This window comes from Canis lupus, chromosome 4 (assembly GCF_011100685.1).
Source record: "Canis lupus familiaris isolate Mischka breed German Shepherd chromosome 4, alternate assembly UU_Cfam_GSD_1.0, whole genome shotgun sequence".
In the NCBI taxonomy this organism is placed as follows: domain Eukaryota; kingdom Metazoa; phylum Chordata; class Mammalia; order Carnivora; family Canidae; genus Canis; species Canis lupus.
The window spans coordinates 40169638-40191823 of NC_049225.1; the positions used below are offsets into that span (position 1 = coordinate 40169638).

At 43.3% G+C, this 22186-nt stretch overlaps 1 protein-coding gene across 3 annotated transcripts in view; it reads right to left on the reverse strand.

The window, feature by feature from the left end:
• The window catches only part of BNIP1 (BCL2 interacting protein 1), a 48172-nt gene extending 27798 nt beyond the window's left edge, over positions 1-20374 (reverse strand). The window contains exons 1-7 of one of the 3 annotated variants that reach the window (XM_038534737.1): positions 20222-20374; positions 17663-17755; positions 14182-14273; positions 11281-11382; positions 10380-10498; positions 10069-10168; positions 7099-7238 (exon numbers count right to left, since the gene is read on the reverse strand). In XM_038534737.1, coding sequence (XP_038390665.1) covers positions 10098-10168; positions 10380-10498; positions 11281-11382; positions 14182-14273; positions 17663-17755; positions 20222-20305 — 561 coding nt within the window. In that variant the 5' untranslated portion in view covers positions 20306-20374 and the 3' untranslated portion in view covers positions 7099-7238; positions 10069-10097. Of the gene's footprint in view, positions 1-3934; positions 7239-10068; positions 10169-10379; positions 10499-11280; positions 11383-14181; positions 14274-17662; positions 17756-20221 lie in introns of those variants that run through there. The other 2 variants (XM_038534735.1, XM_038534736.1) reach the window with 2 other exon arrangements.
• Positions 20375-22186: the final 1812 nt, after the last annotated feature.

The window sequence follows — 22186 nt, forward strand, 5'->3', positions numbered from 1 at the left end:
AATGAATCTTACTCTTCTGTCCTTAGTGCCCAACACAGAGGGCAGCTGAAGCACCTATGCAGCATAATTCTGGAATGGATTGGGGGTGAAGTGGATTGAGGTCATGCATCAAGGCAGCTGGGAGCTTGCAGAGTCTAACAACACACCGCCCCTTGGTCCTTGAATCCACTGGTTCACAAATCTGTTCAGGTAATGGCAGAGAATGCAATGGCAGAGCCATCTCTTGCAAACTAAGACTCCTTTCTTAGAAACTATGACATTTCTATCAGGAGCCCTCCTGTTTTTCATACCAGTCAGTCAGATTAAAATTGATTCACCATTTCCTCATTTTCCAGTCCATACTCATTTGCTACTTTTTTTTTTTTTTTTTTAAAGATTTTATTCATTCATGAGAGACACACACAGAGAGAGGCAGAGACACAGGGAGAAGCAGGCTCCATGCAGGAAGCCTGACATAGGACTCAATCCTAGGTCTCCAGGATCAGGGGGTGCTAAACCGCAGACCCACCCGGGCTGCCCCTATTTGCTACTTTATTGATTCATTTTATCTAGGAGCATTTTTTGCCAGTGAGCCAGACTGCCTGGGGCGGGGAGCGGGGGGGGGGGGGGGGGGGGGCAGGAAGCAAAGATTTAATAATAGCAAAAAACATTTTATATTGAGCTAATTTTTCCCATTGACTTTTTTTCTTTTCCCCCTGGATGGTTTGGGAAAGATGACCAATTTGTCACCACCTGTTCTGCCCCACTCAGCTTTCTGCCATTTGAGAAACTTTACTCTATCCTTGGGCCTGATTCCGTGCCAATCCCAGCAACATCTTTACTTAACCACCATTTCCTCCAAAATAAAGCCCCAAAGAGAAAGAGGAATGAGGTCACTCCATGTTCTTCTGGGAATGAAGGCAGTGGTCATCAGGGTGACCTGTGAGCTCTTGGGTGAGTTTTTTAATTCCCAGCACACCTAAGAGGTCAATGCTGTTGAATGTCCCTGTGTTCCAGATGAGAAAACAAGAGGGGTGATCCCCACTCAGGGATATATGGCCAGGAAGACTGCAACTAGAACCCAGGCCTCTCTGCCACTGAAGGGCGGATCTGGGGCCCTGTGTATTGTAGCCCATTGAAAATGCAAGTTGACCAATACTTCAGGCCCTCAGGCTCTACTCTTGGGGACTGGGGTGGGTGGGAGTGGTGGGGGTTGGTAACACCCCACCTCTCCCTCACTCCAGCCTGCAGCCTTTCATTCCTGACAACTGCTGAGACTCCACGCTGGTATCTCTTAGATTAGCCCCCAGCTATTTTTATTCTGTTCTTGTTTAGGGAAGAAACACAGCTTGGGCAAGCCCTCAGTCAGGGCCCCAGGGAAGACCACCATTAGTCAATTAAGAAAAGCAAGCTTACTTTACATCTTTACATTTTACTATCTTTTTTTTTTTTTTTTTTTAACTATCGTTTTTCCTTAGAAAAATATCCAAATTGGGTCACCCTGCCAAATTGCCTCCAACAGAACCTTCTGGCTTCCTAAATTCACCAGCATAATGTATCTGCCTTCCTTCAGAACCATATTGAATGAAGTCTCATCTCCTGAGCTAGTGGCAAGAGGTATCCAAGCAGATGGGCTTGATGAAGGGAAAAGGGAGCTGGGAAGGGGAAATGAGAGGTGTGTCTGGGAAGACAGGAAAGCTGGAAAGAGTTCAGCCAGACCTGGGAGGGAGAGGTCCCTCCTGAAGAGTCTCAGAGACAGAAACACCTGAATGGAGATGATAAAAGGTGGAGATGATAGAGATCTGGAGCTCACCTGAGAGTCTTTAATGGAGACAGAATTTTGGAATTATTGCCAGTGATTGTCTAGATGATTGTTAAACTGTGGGGGATATAGATGACCTTGTCTGTGAGAGAATATATACAAAGAAAAGAGGGAAGAAGCTCTAATAAGCCAGCACTTAAGGCTGAAGATTAAAAAAGAAGAGTGAGCAAGACTTGCCAGAGAATAAGAGGAAAACTAAGAGTATGGTTTTACAGAAGCAGGTTTCTGGAAGGAATCAATGCCCACCATGGTCAACAACTGCTAAGGATGGGGTAGGGGTAGGGGTAGGGGGGCAAACAGCCTTCAGATGAGCAGCCTGGAGGTAAATGAGGCCCCCAGTGGTGCTTGTTTTGATGGGAGAGTGACTGTAGCAGAAATCAGGGTGCAGTGTACCGGGAAGTGGGAGGTGAGGAAACAGACCATGTCACAGAAGTTGAGCAGTAAAAAGAAGACAGAGCTGTGGTTCAAGGGGGAAGGCACACTCTTCCATGTCCTGTCCCAGGTGCTCCTTCCCTCCACAGGTCCCCTATGGCAGCCAGTGCACAGGCACAATTTTCATTCTGTGCTGTCCTTAAAGGCAAGGGGGGCAGGGGACTACATGTCTGTGTAGTCCTCAGTTATCTAACACACAGTGGGAACTTGACAAATAGTAGATGTTTTTGGTGATGATGACAGTGATGATGACGATGAAGACAACAATGAAAAACACAGATTCTTGTAGATCAAAAAGTCTCCTGTTTGGGGGATTAAAAGAACAGACTCCCTAAGAAGTCTGACCAGTAAGAGTGCCTCCTCTTGTCTCTGGGCATTCCTCCTCAGTCTCATTTGCAGGTTCCTCTTTTTTGTCATTATTTCTTCTTTATCTATACTCAGATCTCTGGGTGATCTCATCCAACTTCATGGCTTTAAATCCCATCTATGTGCCCTCTTCCAAATTTGCACTTCTAGCCCTGACTGCTCTCCAAACCCCAGACTCACACATAACCACATACATACCTGACATCTTGACCAGGGGGTCTAACAGACATCTCAACATGTCCAAAACCCAACTCTTGATCTCTTCCTCCTTTAGTTACTTAGGCCAAAAATTTCATAGTTTTGGAGCACCAGACTGTCTCACTGGAGAGCCAGTGAGACTAGATGGCTCTGACTAGATGGTAGAGCGTGCGACTCGATTTCAGGGTTGTGAGTTCAAGCCCCATTCTGGGTGTACAAATTACTCAAAAATAAATTTTTTAAAAAGGAATTTCATAGTTTTAACTCTCACTCCTTCAAGAATGATATTCATTGGGAACCCTGGGTGGCGCAGCGGTTTGACGCCTGCCTTTGGCCCAGGGCGTGATCCTGGAGACCTGGGATCGAATTCCACGTCGGGCTCCTGGTGCATGGAGCCTGCTTCTCCCTCTGCCTGTGTCTCTGCCTCTCTCTCTGTGTGCTCTGTGTGACTATCATAAATAAATAAAAATTTTTAAAAAAAGAATGATATTCATTCCTTCAAGAAACCTTATCCCTATTGGTTCTAGCTTCAAAATATATCTAGAATATGACTACTTCTCATCGTCTCTACAGCTCAGCCAGGTATAAGCCACTATCATCCGCAACCTCTGCCACTGTCCTCCCAACTGGCCACCCTGCTCTGCAGTTGTCTCATTCACTTTGTTATCAACACAGGTCATATCAACTCACTCCTCTGCTCCAATAGCTCCCATGTCCCTCAAAGAACAAGCTCAATCATTCCAATGACCTACAAGACTTTTTGTAATTTTGTCTGATCTCCCAGGCTACTTCTCTACCACTCCTCACACTCTGCTCTAGCACACTAGCTTCCTTGCTATTCCCCCATCTGTCATGCTCAAGTGCATGCATACATTTCTGATGTATGGGTTTATTCCCGACATCAACAAGCAATTCTAGCAATTCTGACACCGTCTACCTGGTCATCAGATCCCACAGGTTAAGAGCTCAGTCCCACAAAACTGTGGCCCCCCCCACACTTCAGCTACCCTTACAAGTCTAGGTTGTCACGGGTGCTTCTGACCAACAGGCCACAGATGGGGGAGGTCCCATGAGCACCTATTCCCTGGGTTTAATTAATTCACTAGAGAGGTTCACAGAAATGAAGGAAACACTGTATTTACTATATTATCAGTTTATTACAAAAGGATATAACTCAGAAAAAAAAAAAAAAAGGATATAACTCAGGAACAGCCAGATGGAAGAGATGTCAGGGCAAGGTATGAGGAAAGGACGCAGAACTTCCCTGCTCTCTCCAAGTGTGCCACCCTCCCTCAATCTCCACATGCTCTCCAACCTGGAAGATTTAGGGTTTTGGGAGGTTTTTGGGAGGCTTCATTACACAGGCATGACTGATTCAATCACCAGCCATTGGTGACTGAACTCAATCTCCAGCCCCTCTCCCCTCCTCTGAGATCCACTGGCAACCAGCCCCAATCTTGGTGCTTTCCAAAAGTTGCCTCAGGAATGTAACAAAAAAAAAAAACCTTTATCACTCTCATTGCAGGAAAGTCCAAAGGTCTTAGGAGCTCTGTGCCAGGACCGGGGACAAGAAATATATATTTCTGACTCTAAATCACAGTATCACAGATGCTCCCACTATAGGCCTTTGTACTAGCTCTAGCTGGCCCCTGCATGGAACCCTCCTCCCTCAGAAGTCCACATGGCTAAAGTATCTTTCTCCCCAACAAGACTTTGCTCAGACCTTACCTCCTCAATGAGGCCAACTCTGACTATCCTATTTAATATAGCAAACCTATCCCCACACCAACATTCTGGGTCTCTATTAGCCAGTTTCACTTTTCCCTAAAACACTTATGTTCTAACAGAATGAATGGCTTATTTAGTACGTTAATTGTTTATCATCTGCCCACCTCCCCCCACATATTGTAAGTTCCAGGATGACAGAGAATCGTTTTTGTTTTTTTTTTTTTTTCCACGGAGTGTACCCAATACAGTGCCTGGTACAAAGTAGGTGCTCAGTGAATACTTGAATGAATGATGTCTTGACAGCTGCTTTATACTTTTAACTCCTTGACTGTCATCTAAGCAAAATGTAGAATACAAGTTTGCCTTACTGTTAACAGTGAAAATTAAAATCATTTATGAAACATCTTACAGAGACTATATAGGTAAGCTTTGTACATTTGTTATGTTTGTTTGTTTAAGTCTGGTAACTGGGAAAAAAAAAATCCTTAAGAGCATTCCATACAGACTAACAGAGTCCTAAACATAGCAAGACCATAGAGCAAGTGTGAACACTGACCCCTCACGGTTGAACATGGAGATGGCTGCTTTCTGCCCAGTCAGCCCACTAGGGGATGACTGAATCCTGGTGGCAGATTGGGGTTGCAAGATACAACGCTATTGATGACATTTCAAATTCAACCTATTTGCAGAAGGAAGCAAGTTAAAGAATAGTCAAGGGAGATGTTTTAAGGAGTACAAAGCCCACACATTCCCATATTGTAAGGAGGATGTTGACAATTAGTGGGAAGTAGTAAAGAAAAATGTTAAGACAAGAAAATCCTAAATTGATAACATCCATCTGCTGCACTTACAGCTGGAATCTGAGTGGGAATTTCCCATCTGTGCTTTATTCTCAGCTTTAATTTGACTATAAATAAGACACATGCATGCACATTTTACATTGCCTTCTGAGGCCAGAAATTGTTTAAGGATGATATATATACATATATATAGAAGTGTGTATGTGTGTGCGCGCGCGCACACACACACACACACACACACACACACTTTAACTTATATTCTACTCATGAAACCAGTCAGTCTGAGGTATGCAGCCAATATCTTACAAACTTGGTCCCATGGCGATCTGGCACTTCATAACTAAAGTCTTAACTGTGGACACCCTCTGTTCAAACAGATCTAAACAGAACTGATGGCCCGGCCAGCTTTCACTGAAGCCTGTTTGCTGCAGGGAACCTCAGGGCCCAGAGTCCTGGAGGTGACCCCATTTGGGAAGCCCACTGTTCAGTCACACAGAAGCCGTACTTTTTCCTTTACATTCTTGTTTGATTCTCATGTTGACTCTACAAATATCTATATGGACTATCATCCCCACTTTACTAGTGGGGAAACTGAGGCTTAGTGACAAAAGGAAGTTGCCCATGGTCACATGGTCCCTTAGTAGTAGAGCCAAGACTCAAAATCAAGGTTCAAATTCCATGTTCTTTCTGCTTTCCCCTCTGCCTCCACATTATACCTCCCAGGGCCTTTGGGGCTATAAATAGTGGGGAGGCTGGGATTTCATGTGTGAGACCAGCCAGGCCTATAGCACAAGGAGACACTAACATCTCCCAGCCTGAGCCCTAGTATCCCACAGGCCTCAACAGAACTCAGGCCCAGACAGGCCTCAGCTTATCACTAGCCTCACTCTCATGGTTATATTTAGCTCTGGACCTAAAGAGAAAGACACGGGCCAGTCCCCAAGACATGGCACATCCCCAGGCCAGGCCCATCACTGTACATAGAATGAGAAGGATGTCTTCCTGAGCTTTCTCAGATGTGGTGTCAGCCACCTCCAGTGGGGGTTTTTTGTAATTTGCTTTTTTAGAGCCTATGAGATCTTGTTCTTCTTGTTCCCTGAGGGCGGAACCACAGCTGCTTTACCAAGTATTTGTAACAGTCAGCAGTGTCTATAATACATTGCATGTGGCTGTTGCTTAATAATCCTTTGTTGAATGAACAAATAAATGATCTGAGTTCATGTCCTAGATATCTGGACATCAAAAACAGGACACAAATTCCCAGGAGGATACCTTATAAATCCACATGCATTTCATTCTATTAAATATAGTCAAGTTTATTCAAGGAATGGACATGAGTTTTCCTTAACCGTCTCCCCACTTTCTTCTTCCACCAGATCTAGCATTAAGGCTACAGCAGAAGTAGAGAGGGATTAAATCCTGAAGGCTGGCCTCTGTGTGCCCCTTGTGACAGCCATATACACTATGATGGCTTCTGGAGTCCCTGTGTCCTGTAGGTGTCCCAATGACAGGCCTCCCTCCTCTTGTTCTATTTGCCCTTTACAGGCCAACCAGCTGCCTGGAGAAAGCTGGAGGGCTGCGTCTGCAATCAACCTGCCAAGCAACTGGAGCAGGCCACAGAGGTGTACACTAGTTTGGCAGCCTGGGGGAGAGCTCAGGAGCATGGACAGATCCTGACTCTGAAGTATAAAGGGCCAAAGCTGGTAAATTCAGATCTTACAAAAATGGAAAGAGCCGCTTTTTTACAATATAGAGGACCGTAGCAAGGAAAAGGGCCAGGGCAAGGAAAATGAGAAGCTTGTCCGTCAGCTCTCGGCGATTATATTTTGTGATAAGCTTCCGTCCCAACTGGATGGTCCCTGACATGGACTTAAACTCTTCATTTGCATCCAGGATAGTCCGGGAAGAATTGGCTGGAACAAAAGAGGGAGGGAGCCTGACTCAGAGACTGTAGAGCACCAAATCCAAAGACTTTGCTCTGCTGCCTGGGTTACCAGCAAAAAACACTGCAATTTGTAGCAAGTTCCCCTCAGCCATAAGCAAAGATGTAAAAAGAGATAATCCAGAGGAGCAAAGAACAAGCATATTATAAGGAAAGCACCTCCCTACATCCCATCCAGCTCAGAGTGATATGGTTTATATACAATGTCATAGGGCCACTACTACACATTCTCCAACATGAACATCACTAGGGAAAAAAGAACAGAGTTCCTTTCCTGACAATCAATCTCAGTTTTCTAAAGTAGGCAGGTGAGAAGAACCACCAGCCCCAAAATGAACCTGGGTGATTATTGTCAGGCACTATGAGGTTTTTTTGAAGGCAGAAGCTAGGAGTTACCAAGATTTTCCACCTGAGGTATACACTGCCAGGACACCTGAGAGCCAGATCTGCTCTACGTGGGATCATAACAAGTTGGGCTGGGCCCTGCCACAAGCCCTCACACATATCAGTGCTTCAGTCCTGGGATACTGTTGCAGTTTTAAAGATATCACATCTATGCTCTGGCCACTGTATGAAATCTAAGGGGAGGTACATGTGCTTTAAGGAGTCAAATTTACTTCTGAGTATGAGTATCTGAGCCTGACACTTGGGTAATAAATAGGTCTACCGGGCGAGATTCTCCCACAAAGCCTAATATCAGAACATCCACAGAATAAAACGTGCTGTTAAGTGGAAAAGTGGAAAAGTGAGGTGTGAAAACCCATATTGAAAATTCCATTTATGTAAGAAAGAGGGGGATAAACGATATTTAATTTGCTTTGTGCTATACATCTGTGGAGGATCCCAAAAGGACATAAAAGAAACTGATAACAGTGATTGCCCCTGGGGAATAGACCTGATGGCCAGGGGTTAAGGGGAGGTCTGAAGAGAGAGCTATCTTTTTATTTCTCTCTTGTACTGTCCAGGGCTGTACAGCCCCTAAACACACGTGGCACTTGAGCAAGAATATATGGCTAAACCAAACTGAGGTGTCTGTAAGTGTAAAATACACACATGATTTCAAAGACTTAGTATGAAAAAACGAAGGCAAAATATCTCAATAGTCTTTAATATTAATTGCATACTGAAAAGGTAATATATTGTATGTAATAGATTAAATAAATTCATAGGTTTCTTTTTACCTTTTTTAATGGGCCTACTAGAAAATTTAAAGTTAAGTATGAAAAAAAAAATAAAAAAATAAAGTTAAGTATGTAGCTCGCATTTTATTTCTACTGGAAAATGCAGGCCTGGAGGTTTTTTCCTTAACCATATAATATATATTACCTTTTCACAAAATTGAAAGTCAGTAAGTAAGTAAAAAGAAATTATCAGAGGAAACAGAGCATCTATAATATAAAGACAGATGAGGGGGAAAAATAAACACTCAGATAACAAAAATCTTTCTCGGCCCTTTCTCCATGCCTACTGCCATTCCAAAAACCTAAGAACCTGTTCAAAAAGATATAATAGGTCTTTCTTTTTAAACTTCCTATTATAGCGAATTTTAAAGCATCACCAAAGTAGACAGAATAGTATTGTGAAATGCCTTGTGCCCAACACCCACACCCAAGAACCACCAATTCCCTGGCACTCCTGTCCCCATACTAGTCCACCCAATTCCAGCAAATTCCAGATATCATATCCCTAATATGCTTTTTAAAAAAAAACTGTAGTCCTAGTAGGCTTTTAAATCAAGCTGAATTTGAGAGCTGTAAGGAAAGGGTTAACAACTGCATTCTTCTTTAACAGCTTTCTCTCCTACAAAATGGGCCTCAAGAACAGCCCTCAACACCCCAGAAGCCATCAGCATCTGTGCACCCTTCTCACCACTTAATTGTATCATCTATTTCTGATATGTATGTATATGTGGGGGGGGAGGTATCCTGTCACCAGCATCAAAGCAGAAAAGTCCTCAACTCAAAGGCTAGGTGGCCTCCTATTTTGCACATTCTCCAAGGCCTATCCCAAGGCTTGAGTTCTGCCCCCAGCACGTATGTAGAGGAGGTGACTGGCTGGTTTTGAGCCTAAATGCCCAGTTAAGTTTCACACACAGGGGCTGGCCTTAGGGACAAGCTGCCTGTTCTCCTTTTGCTTCCGCCTGTTTGAATAGTGCACTGAAAAAAAAAAGTGGCTCAAAATTACAGATTCTTTTTAGGGGTGATAATGGTATCGTGGTTTGGCTATGTTTGTTTTTTGTTTCAAGAGTCTCTTATCTTTTAAAGAGACATATTGAAATATTTATAGATGATGTCTGTGATTTGTTTCAAAGAAATCCAGATGGGGGCACAGGATGGGTGGAGCTGAAACAAGACTGGCCATGAACTGACAACTGCTGAAGTTGGGTGGTGGGTTCGTGCAATCTGCGTACCATGACACTTTTGTCCCTTTATAAATCTTCCAAAACTATTTCAGAGAGTAAACACTCTCTTCTGTTTTCTTATGCAGAGGACCCTGAAAAGGGCCAATTCTCTTCTGTATCACAAGGGAGACACCACGGGAAAGCTGCTGGAGAGAACCAGATGCTCAAGCACCTTCTTTTGTGGCCTCTGATTGCATCTTTTAAAAGGAGCTTACAGCAAAAATAACACTGGGGAGTATTAATTATAAGCTGAGGCCCTTGCAGACTAGCCAGCAGCCGATACACTAAAACATCTTCCCAAGCAATGATTCCCCAACCTGCCTGGCCACATGGGTCCACAGAACTCCAGAGGAAAAAAAACAGATGCCCAGGCCCTTCCCCGAGTCCTGCTAGCACCTACTCTCCAGAAGGCCTGGGGATCTCGGCTTTTCACATGAGACCTTGGGAATGCTTCTGCTGGGGAAACATTTTGACGGGGGTGTGCAGATCTTGTAGTACAACTATAAAAACCAAAAAGAGAAGTAAGAGCAACATATCCCACCCCGGGCAATACCACAGTGTTGAAGAAGTGAGAAGCCACACAAGTCAGTAAGCTTGGGGATGAGGGTGGGGATGGGGACAAAGGTGGGAGAGCATGGTGGCAGGTGCCAGGACAAGGACTCTGGAACTGAAGTCTCTGGGAGAAGTTTCTAACTCCTGATCTGGCTTTACCTAGCGTCTGCATGGCTTCCTCGCTCTGCTGGACCTGCTGGGACATCATTCTGCTGATCCCCATGAGGCTCTCCGTGATGGCACTGGATGTCTGGGCCAGGCTCTCTTTGGTGGTTTTCCTAAAAGTCCAGAGTGGGATAGGCATGTCAACAAAAGCTGGCTATAAGACAACGCCCGTCTTCAAATGCGATCCCATTTTTTTAATCTATCAAAATAGCATATATATTTAAGTATCAATAATCACAGTCAATGCCAGCAAGGGTATGCTGACACCACACTCCTAAAGACTGCTAGTAGAAATGCAAACTGGCAATCTGGAAATAGTATTAGGAGCCTTAGAAACATTCATGCCTTTGGCCCAATAATGTCATCCCTGGGAATCTCTACAAAGGAAATACCCAAAATGTGGACAAGGCCTTATGTCCTAAGGTGTGCCCTTGTGTATTATTTACAATACTGACAAACTAGAAATGCAAACACACACAAACGGGGGATCAGCCAATACAAGGGAATACTAAGTACTCTTGAACCTTTGTTTAAAGAGTTTTCTAAAACAAGCAAGTCTTTGTGCTATAATACTATGTGAAGAAGAGCAGGGCGCTAAGTTTTATATACGGTAGGACTCTGTAAAAAAAAAAAAATGGTGGGAGGACACAATATATATCAAAATGTGTACAACACAATCACAGTATAGTTCATTTTGTCATCGACACCTTTATTTTACCAATTTATTACAAATAAGCCAGTATTTCTTTCATACTTTAAAAAATATTACCTATATAATAAAATTAATTACCAGTTTTACACTGAAAACAAGAAGGGCTTCCCTACACAGGTTTTGCACCTTGCCAATTGCTATCTGTTCTATCATTAGGGCCCAGAAAGACAAAAAGACAGATACCTTTGCCTTAAGAGGTCTCCTCCCTGGAGAAGTTCTGCTTTCTCTAGATTGTCGATAGCAATTTTGCAAGTGAGATTAGCCTTCCTCCATGAGGTCTGATTGCTGGAATCAGAAGGGTCTTGCATGAGTTTCTGTCAGATCAAAGAACAGAAGTTCTTCCTTCTGGCAAGGGAGTGATGGGAAAGGCCTCCCAGAGTGGCCTACAGAGTCATCCATCTCTGCCTCCCACCATTTCCTCCTCTTGGTTGCCCCGGCAACTGCTCCAGCTTAGGCTACACCTCTGGTCTCACCCTGCCCAGCCGCCTGTAGCTGTCCCTTTCCCTCCAGGGCAGCCAGAGGGAGCAGTCTGGCCACAGTACTTACTTCTGTGCTTACAGCCGGGCAAGGGCTTCAGACTTCAAACTCACCTTGGGCACTTGAGGCCCTGTTCTGTCCAGTTACCACTAACATTTTACCATTTTACCATGTTCTACCTTGTGTACTAGTTGGTTCCATTTCTTGAGGACCATATCTCACTCATTTTTGGATCACTAATACCTAGAACAACAGTCTCTGGCCCATTAGCCAATCAATAGATATTATGAGAAGTAGAAAAATCATAGGAAGGCAGTTTTCCTCAATATTTAAGTTTTTATTTAAAAAAATTTTATTTATTTATTTATTTATTTATTTATTTATTTATTTATTTATTTATTTATTTATTTATTTAGGAGAGAGAGAGCAAGAGCATGGGGAGGGGCACAGGGAGAGAGAGAAAAAATCTCAAGCAGGCTCCATGCTCAGCACAGAGCCTAACACAGGGCTGGATCTCGGGACCCTGAGCTCATGACCTGAGCCAAAATCAAGGGTTGGATGTTCAGCCTACTGAGCCATCCAGGTGCCCCTAAGTTTTCATTTAAATTCCAGTTAGTGGGACTCCTGAGTGGCTCAGCGGTTAAAGCATCTGCCTTTGGGTCAGGGCGTGATCCTGGAGTGCTGGGACCGAGTCCCACATCAGGCTCCTGCGTGGAGCCTGCTTCTCCCTCTGCCTATGTCTCTGCCTCTCTCTCTCTCTCTCTCTGTCTCTCTCATGAATAAATAAATTAAAATCTAAAAAAAAAAACAAAAAACAAATTCCAGTTAGTTAACATACAGTGAGTGTAATATTACTTTCAGGTGTACAATATAGTAACTTAACACTTTGGTTTTGCTCCATATTTCTTTAAGATTTGCTGTTCTTTACATACTCAGACCAATCATGAGCGAGATAAACACACTGTATTAGCAGTTTGATGTGATTTATTTACATTCTTTACCTGATCTCCCTCATGAGAGATAACTCAAATTTGATGAACAGCTCCCTGGGGTTAGCAGTGCAGCCTTTGTCAATGAACTATAAAAATGTTAATTGGGCCCCTAGGAGAATCAAACTCAAGCACTAGAACTCTTAGGCAGCTGGTTCACATCAATTGTGCTAACCCCTGAGATGTTTACCAAAGTCAAACGTGAACTGATACGGTATTTTTCTAAGAGTACCTCTGTGCTTAAAATGTAAAACGAGCTCTCTGTCACCAGAACAGCATCTGCTATGCCATTTCACACCTGATATTTTAAAAGAATCAATTACATATTTTAATTGTTAGCAAGGAAGTTCTGCTGGGCCCTGTGACACAGAGATGAATGAGCCATAGTGGCTGCCCTCAAGGGGCTCACATTTACTGGGGAGAAAGACAAACAAATATTTGCTGAATGGTGTGATAAGCACGAGAATCCAGGCAGGCGCAACTACTGTTTTCACACACAACTGCCAAAGTATTCATCTACTGCTTTCTCTCTCCCCTGTAACCCTACATCATGAATGGCCATTCTCAACTCCTAGCCATGCTAACTAAGCCCATTTTATCTGGTGTAACTTACTCTACTTTATACAAGGGGTCCTCTTTACTCAGTGTTTGTAATGTGAGTATCCTTGGTGGCTGAGGGAAGCAAACGCCATCATGACACAAAGTACTCCGACTGAGCCAAGCACTTTAACACTGGTGACCATGCACACATCCCTCCCTACTTATACTAGCCTCTACCATGCCCACATGTTTGTCAGTCTCCTCCTAAGGGCTGGGGGTCATAAACACAGTAGCTGCCTGCCAAGGATGATGCTGGAGAATTACTCACATTGAAGGCAAAACGAGAGACATACAGATCCAACAGAGTTAGAGCAAATTAATAAGGAGAAAGAGCAACACCTAGGAGGATGATGACTAACAGGGGCTTCAAAAGAGAATGACCTGGCTACCAGACGATGGGGAAAGTTGATGGAGCCGTTAAATTTTTTTTTTTTTGAGCCTTAAATATTTTTGTCACAACAACACTCTTTATGATTATGATACAAGTCACATGTGAAGGGACAGGTGCTGTTTCATGCCATCAGATAATTTTGTTGGAAAAGCCCCCCCCAATATCCAGAAATAGTGCATACTTCAATTATATAACCAAAGGTTAGCCCACTGCTACAATGATAACCACCGCTTTGTTTAACATAGCATAATCTTATTTACATTTTTTGTTTCATTTTTTAAGATAAAGTCCCACTCAAAGCTTTCTAAATTTTGGTCCATCTTAAGTAGGAACTTTTTCTAGTAGCAATTTCCTTACAGAAAAAGATGTTGTATTACAAAAGCAATCATTTTTTGGTTTTGTCCTAAAAATATAAAATATAGTATAATGGTAAATACGCTTTTGTAAACTATATACAATTTGACCTACCAACAACCCCTGCTTGTCCCTGCTTTGAGAACTACTGATCTAGAGAGGACATTCAGTTTGTGTAGAAATGACACAATTAAATCATTAAGCCAGGTTTGTTAGGCAAACCTTTATACAAGCCGCCCAGGGAGCAGGTGACCCAGCGCAGGCCCCACCTACCTGAGCATCTGCTTTTTGTGATTCTCCACTTCCTGAAGCAAAACTTGCTTCTCTGACTCTTTGTCTTGCTCTTTAGCTGACTGCTCAAGCTCCTTTGGGGGAAAAGAGATCTATATTAAAATGATTTTAAAAGCAAAAAAAAAAAAAAAAAAAAAAAGCCAATATAAAAACCAAACTACTCCTCTTTCTAGGCAGGTTATACAATAGCACTTGAAAACCCTCCTAACAGAGAACACTCAGGAATGTCAGGTAAATATAACAAACATCCATAAGTATATAGCTGATGTGTAAGAAAGTAAGGATAATCTCCAGGGCCCCAAAGTGAGAAGTGAACTGAGAGCCAAAGCAGTCAGCCTGTGACTGATGCTCAACTGCTCTGCAATGGGAGATTCACTCCTGTCATCTAGGGGGTCCACCTGGAATGAAAAGGGAATAAAAATTACTAAATAGGAGCCCCTGGTTCTACTTTGAGACATCATGGAAATATCAAACTGCTACACATGTCTCAATGCTCACTCTCAATCTCTGTACCTATTTCATTATTGACTGGTAGCAAACAGTTGGAAGGTTTGAAAGCCCATATACGGGTGGCATATAAAGTGTTGAGCTATCTGAGGCTGGAAGCCACAAAGGGATGCACCTTCAGTGTCCATGCCTGTCATGTACATGCCTGTCAGCCAGCACAGACAGAATGGAAGCTTGTCCTTTTTTGTTGGCTAGTGGGATACAAAATATTTCCTGAGAATGTAATGTATATCCATGGAGCTACCCTCAAACTGGTCTGGAGTTATAATTCACTTCTCTCTGAAAGGTCTGAGAATCTCCATGAGGAGAAGTTAACATAAAATGTGCTCCCAGACTTATAATCCCACGAGATATGGCAAAAGCAAATCCAAAAACCTCTGAAGAGACTTGCTTTCAGTCCAGGTTGCACAAAAATCCCATACATAAGGTCTGCTAAAGAGGAGTGCTCACAGCCCCAAATAACCAAACACCAGGCAATGGACATAAGCTCAGCAGTGTGAGACCCCTGAGAACTTCAGATGATGCAAGTATCAGATTGACTCTAATTAAAGATGTCATTATACCTCAAGAATCAAGTCGTATTTTTTGTTTGCAGATTAAAACAATTTCCAGTTTCAATCAAGCTGCTGATGCTAAAACAATGTATTAGTTCACTTACATACTAATTTATTTATTTATATACTCATTTATATATTAATTTGCACATGCTGGTCAGGAACATGTGTCTGTATCCACCATTTCAGCAGCTCAGAGATGACTTCCAATTAATGGCCCCAGATATTCTGAGACAGAGAGAAAAAAAACATGAAGGAAAAATTTTGCAAATGTAGTCAGTTTATTACTTGCTTAAGTATTCATTTAAAATCTAGATTCCTTGCCAGATTGTGAACTCCAGGAAAGTAGGATTTTACACCTAATGTTCACTATACATATTCTTTGTGCCTAGAACATTATTAGGCACCAAACCTATTGAACAGAAGAATGGATGTATGGTTAGAAGGGAGGGAGGAAGGAAAGAAAGAAGAAAGGTATATAGTTTCCTCATAAAAGGTTGCCTAGAAATTCTGTCATAGAGACCCAGATAGTTCCAGAAGAAAAGAAAGGGGTAAAATAGTTCTCAAATTCCAGTTGGAGCACCACATACGCAAAGACATTTACACAGGTATTTATACATAGTCAATGCCCAACATTTACAATGCAGAGATTATATACTAAGGATATGAGGCCAAGTCTCTGAGTACCACACAATCTCGTTGCAAATACACAAAGAAGTCATTCACGTAAAGAGCTAAAAACATCAAAAAGAAATCTTGTATACATTTCCTAGTATAAATGTTAAGGAAATGCAGATTAAAACTGGGATGGGGTTATTCATTCACTAATCATGTGTTTTTAGGTCCTTAATTGGTGTCAGGGATATTCTGGTGCTCAAGGAGGTGATGATGGGAGAGAGGGACCTAATATGTAAATGTATCAGTGGAGTAATTTCAATTAGTGAAGGAAATAAACACCGAGTCAGCACCTAGATACTTAAACAAAAAGAACATGGAAATACTTAAGGTGGTGGGTGTGGTTGGAGAGTTGAAGTCATGTGAGTTGAAGAAAGACCTTTTAGGGAATACATTAGCTTCAAAAAGCAAAGCAAAAAAAAAAAAAAAAACAAATCAAAAAGCAGAGAAGCAATCCAAATAAAATGCCCTTTGACACAGAACTGGCTAAAAAATAAATTATGGCTATAAAAAAAGAATGAGGAAACTCTCTAATACTGAAATGGGAGCAGCCCAGGTGGCTCAGCAGTTTAGCACCACCTTCAGCCCAGGGCCTGATCCTGGAGTCCCGGGATCAAGTCCCACATCGGGCTCCCTGCATGGAGCCTGCTTCTCTCTCTGCCTGTGTCTCTACCTTTCTCCCTGTGTCTCTCATGAATAAATAAATAAAATCTTAAAAAGAAATACTGATATGGAAGCATTTCCAATAGATATTAAGTTTTAAAAAGTGGTGTTTTGTGTGCTACCTTTTAGATGAGAAATTGGAAATAGGAAAATATATTTATTTTTTCTATTATCTGAGTACATATACCACAGAAAGATACGTAAGTAACAAGTAACAAAGGTGGTTACTTGTGTGGAGGAGGGAAACAGAATAAGACTGGTACATGAGACTTTTCACCGTGCGCCCATATTTACACACATAGATATGATAAATACGTAATATATAAAAGTAACAGCCTTTCAAAAAAATTAAATGATTAAATCAGTGCTAGAGATGGAGGCAAAAAGATCAGCTAGGTTCAGTGATATTGCTAAAATTCTAAAGTGAACTTTTATGACAAGAACTGCTTATTTTCACAATTGTCCTTGAAAATCTCTTAGAAAGGCAACACATGGGACCCAGACATACTACTTCTCAGGGAGTCCAAATGGCCAGTTTTTCTTCCAGCTTTGAAACAGACCATCTTCTGTTAAGCAACAAAAAGGGCTGTTGGTTGGCATCTGGTCTTTAAATCCTAGTATCATAAGCAGTTGAGATGGGGTGCCCCAGGACCCACCCAGTGATGGGCAGATCCATGCACCCATCTCATTCTCACTAGGGCACAGCAGCAGAAACAGGCTATACAAATGGGTACTTCTCACTCCAGTGGTTTTTGAGATAGCACCTATACCATAGTTGGATTCAGGAGTGTTTATATGTGCATATGAAGTGACTAGAGACCTCAGAAACAGGTAGGAAGAGACTAGGCAAAGCATAACATGAAAAAAAAAAAAACCCAGGAGACACTGGTGATACATTCAAAAGTTCCTCACTTTTATCTTGAGAGCATGTTAGTACAGTTACCCTCACTGTCAAAACATTTACTAAAGAACCTGGACAGCTAGCTCTCAAGCAGAGGTTACTCCCAGGATAGAGCCTCCTCATTGTCACCCATTCTCCCCATCTCAGTTCTACAGCTACTCACCTGTATTCTGTGCCGCAACTGCTGAAACTTCTCTTTCACTTTAGTATTTAGTTCAGTAAGTGCACTTAATGGTCCTGAACAATCTCGAATATCCTAGGAGACAGTGAAGAGGTGAAGGGGCCTTTCTTGAGGCAAATGACATGAAATGAAACCACCTGTACAGGGGGAGTTGGCTTGAACCACCACTAGGCTGGCCTACTGTCTGTAATTCATCCTGATCTTTGCTGTTTACCTCTGCAACACGAGCAAAAACATTATCGTTTACATTTCTCTCATAACCTCTTTAATTTTGAGCAGGTACTATAATAGCATAAAAAGAAACACAACTGTCCTATTAGTTCCTAAAGTTTAACAAAATGCCACCTAGTCAGTATAAAAGGCTTAAAGCAGATCATATGTCCAACAAGAATGGACATCCAAAAGTGATACAACTTGAAAATCAGGATGCTCAATTCCTGGCATCATATGGCAAGGTTAACTTCGATCATCTATTACAAATCACAGTGTTTACAGACCTGTTCAAGGGTAGATTTAGAATTTGTTTCTGCGCCGGGACACCTGCACCCCGATGTTTATAGCAGCAATGGCCACGATAGCCAAACTGTGGAAGGAGCCTCGGTGTCCAACGAAAGATGAATGGATAAACAAGATGTGGTTTATGTATACAATGGAATATTACTCAGCTATTAGAAATGACAAATACCCACCATTTGCTTCAACGTGGATGGAACTGGAGGGTATCATGCTGAGTGAAGTAAGCCAGTCGGAGAAGGACAAACATTATATGTTCTCATTCATTTGGGGAATATAAATAATAGTGAAAGGGAATATAAGGGAAGGGGGAAGAAATGTGTGGGAAATATCAGAAAGGGAGACAGAACGTAAAGACTGCTAACTCTGGGAAACGAACTAGGGGTGTTGGAAGGGGAGGAGGGCGGGGGGTGGGAGTGAATGGGTGACGGGCACTGGGGGTTATTCTGTATGTTAGTAAATTGAACACCAATAAAAAATAAAAAAATAAAAAAATAAAAAGAATTTGTTTCTGGACATTCAAAATTACTGGGGTCAGATTTTAGAGCAGGCTCTAGAGCCAAAATATGTAGATGCAAACTCCAGCTGCAGCAATTTATTGGCTGGATAACAAAAAGTCACTCTGGTTCTCTGTGCCTCACTTTTCTCATCACATTACCTACCACATAGACCAGGTACGTATGCAAAGTATGTTGCAAAGGAGCTGGAACACAGTAAGAGCACAGTATATCTAGGTATATCATGAGAACCCCAATATCAGAGAGTACAGAAGGGCTTAAGCAATTTAGATTATGTGAAAAGGCAATCTTTTTATATGAATCCTAAATTTATTTTCTTAAAGTCAGCCCAGAAGTTTTGCAATATGTATGAATAAGTGTAGTTGAAGAAGTTTAACAGTTTGCATCAAGTTTTCTCATCTGTTTTCTGGCTTACTCATTAAATCACACTTCCTTGTACCACGATAAAGCACTACTTTGGTTTATTCTGCATCTGGTCTCCATGGAGAGTCCTACTTTCCTTCGCTTTTTGCCACAGCTAGTTGCAAAATCTGAGTCTACATCTAATGCTTAGCAACATTTTTGGAAACGGAGGAAATAACTTGCCTAAAGCCAAAGTTTAGGGGATCCCTGGGTGGCTCAGCGATTTAGCGCCTGCCTTGGGCCCAGGGAGACCCAGGCTCGAGTCCCGCGTCGGGCTCCCTGCATGGAGCCTGCTTCTCCCTCTGCCTGTGTCTCTGCCTCTCTCTCTCTCTGTCATGAATAAATAAATAAAACCTTAAAAAAAATAAAACTACTAATAAAGAGTTTAAAACTCTTGGTTTCTTTTTGCTAAATTCAAGGAACCATTTCTACTTTCCTCTTGCCTAGGCCAAGCAGTTATTGCTCTGCTGCCTTCTACCCTTAAGTGGCTCAAGGCAAGGAGTGTCCGGTACCCCATCTGTTAAACCGAGTTTCAGAGACCCCCTAAGTCCCTCGTCTAGGCCGACTTTCCCTGTCCGGTCGCAGTCTTGCCACCACCTGCCTTCTGATTCAGGCCTTGGCATTTTAGCCTTTTTCCTCATTTACAAAGTCGCAGCTACTATCTAGGTGGCCGGGGGCCTCCCGCACGACGGGGCCCTTGGTGCCCTGGGGCACCTCCGCCGGGGCGGCGGCCAGGGGAGGGCGGGGCTCGCGGCCCTCGGGGCGCCACCGAGCGCGGCGGAGGGAGGCGTGAGAAGGCGGGGCCCGTCGGGGCGACAGGTCGTCCCAGTCGACAAGTGTGCGGGGGCGACCCATGTGGCCACAGACCGGAAGCCTGGCCAGGGACGAGGGGACGCGGGAGCGTTCAGAGGAGGGCAAGACAACAGCGCGCGGAGGGAGGATCAACGCCAACGGCCCAGGAGACGGGACCAGAGGGGGCCGCCAGGGGGTAGCGGGCCGTGGGGCGGGACCAGCGACCTCCCAGACTTGAGACCGCCGAGCTCACAGGAGGCCGGTGGAGCCTGGGTTCAGGGCTACAGGGCCCGGCAGCCGTCCCGGGAATTAGTACCTGGATAAGCGCCTTCACCTCCAGGTCGAACTTGACGATCTCTTGGTTACAGATACGGACGTGGACATCTTGGGGAGCCGCCATGTTGAGGACGCCGGCTACGGGCCGCGGCGGGGCCCAAATTAAACTCGTTTTTGCGTCACCTTCGTTCCGCGTCGGGGCTTTCGGCAGCGCCCTCTAGGGACCAACCTGAGGCGAGCGAGGGTCGAGGCGAGGAGGCCGGAGGACTCGCCTCTGGTGTGGTGGTGGAAGGGAGGTGGGCGGGGGGGGACTGGGCAACACTGCTGGGGGGCACTGGATGGGATGAGCACTGGGTGGTACGCTAGATGTTGGCAAATTGAACTCCAATAAAAATAAATTAAAAAAAAAGAAAAGAAAAGAAGAAGAAGAGAGGGAGTATCGAGAGCGTTTTAACATTGGCCTCTCCCCATCTTTTACCTAAAAGGCATTCTAATGACTACATGTTTTTTGCAGAAGAGAGAGAGAGAGAAAAAAAAAAAGGAAAGTATCAATTGGGATGTCTCTGGAAGGTGGAATTAACAATTTTTTATATCTCTTTAAATTTCCTTATATTTTTCATATGTTGTACAGTGAATATAATTGTGGAGCAAATGAAAAGATGGTAAATGTTATTACTGCTTTTCACGTGTGGAATTCAAGACAGGCCTCTTCCAGCACATGGTCCAAGGGTTCTAAAATCACAACTGATCAAGTCACTTCCCCACCTCCACCTCTTTTGTAGCTCCTGGCACGTGCCTTTTGTGTACAGTTGGATTTATTAAAGCCTACCTTGCTGGAGTAGTTTTGATGGAAATAATTAAGAGCAGACCCTCAACGAACAGTGGCTCCTGCCTTTATTATCAAATAGTCCAAGGCCATCAGCCACCTCACTCCATCGCTCTCCTGGATTCCTCAAGCTGTTTTTGGATCTGTAGCTTTGGAATGTGCTGTTCCCTTTTCTTAGAATGCTTTCCCCCTCTTGCTCCCACCCCATGTGCTTCTGTTCACATCAGCAAGCATAAATTGTTAAGACCTGAATGCCTAGCTGTGTTTTTCTCTTAATCCTTCAACCAGACTTGAAATAGGTAATACCCCAGTTTTACAGATCAGTAGATGGACCAAGAGTAGATCAAAGCGAAATAAATCAAAACTGAACGTCCCTGCCCCAAAGTTACATAACTTGAAAGTGGCAGAGCCTTCACTAAAAGCCACGTCTTCCCTCAAAAACCAAATATGGCCCCTTGGGTATAGTGTCGTACACAGGGGGCTATGTGCTTGCCTATCTGTGTTTCTCCACTGCTCCACACACCATCCGTTAAGGCGTTCATCACCCCACTGCACCTAATAGGCAATGTATTGCAGGCCTTAGAGTCAACCCTGCTTGAATCCTGCTGGAGGACCCACTTCACAGCTCTGCCCCTCAGAATTCTGAGGCTAACTGGTAGAGTCACAGAGGTGGAGGATTAAATGAGGTAGTACATGAAAAGCACCAAGCACAGTGTAGTCATGTGGCATGTGTTTAAGAACTCAATGTGCATTAGCTGCTATGACATTACTGACATTTTTTGGAGCACTTCCTATGTGCCAGGCACTTTGTACTAAGTTCTTAATGTGTGTCATCTAATTTAACTCTCATAACAACCCTATGAGGTAGAATTATCCATTTTATACATGAAGAAATAGGCACAGGATGATTTGCGCAGTGCAAAATGGAAGTGCTAGTCAAAGGATATGTGCATTTTATTTTTTTTTAAAGATTTTATTTATTAATGAGAGACACAGGCAGAGGGAGAAGCAGGCTCCATGCAGGGAGCCCGACGTGGGACTCGATCCCGGGACTCCAGGATCATGCCCTGGGCCTGAAGGCAGGCACCAAACCGCTGAGCCACCCAGGGATTCCCGGATATGTGCATTTTATTATTATTATTTTTTGATTTGTGCATTTAAAATTTAGAATTACCAAAT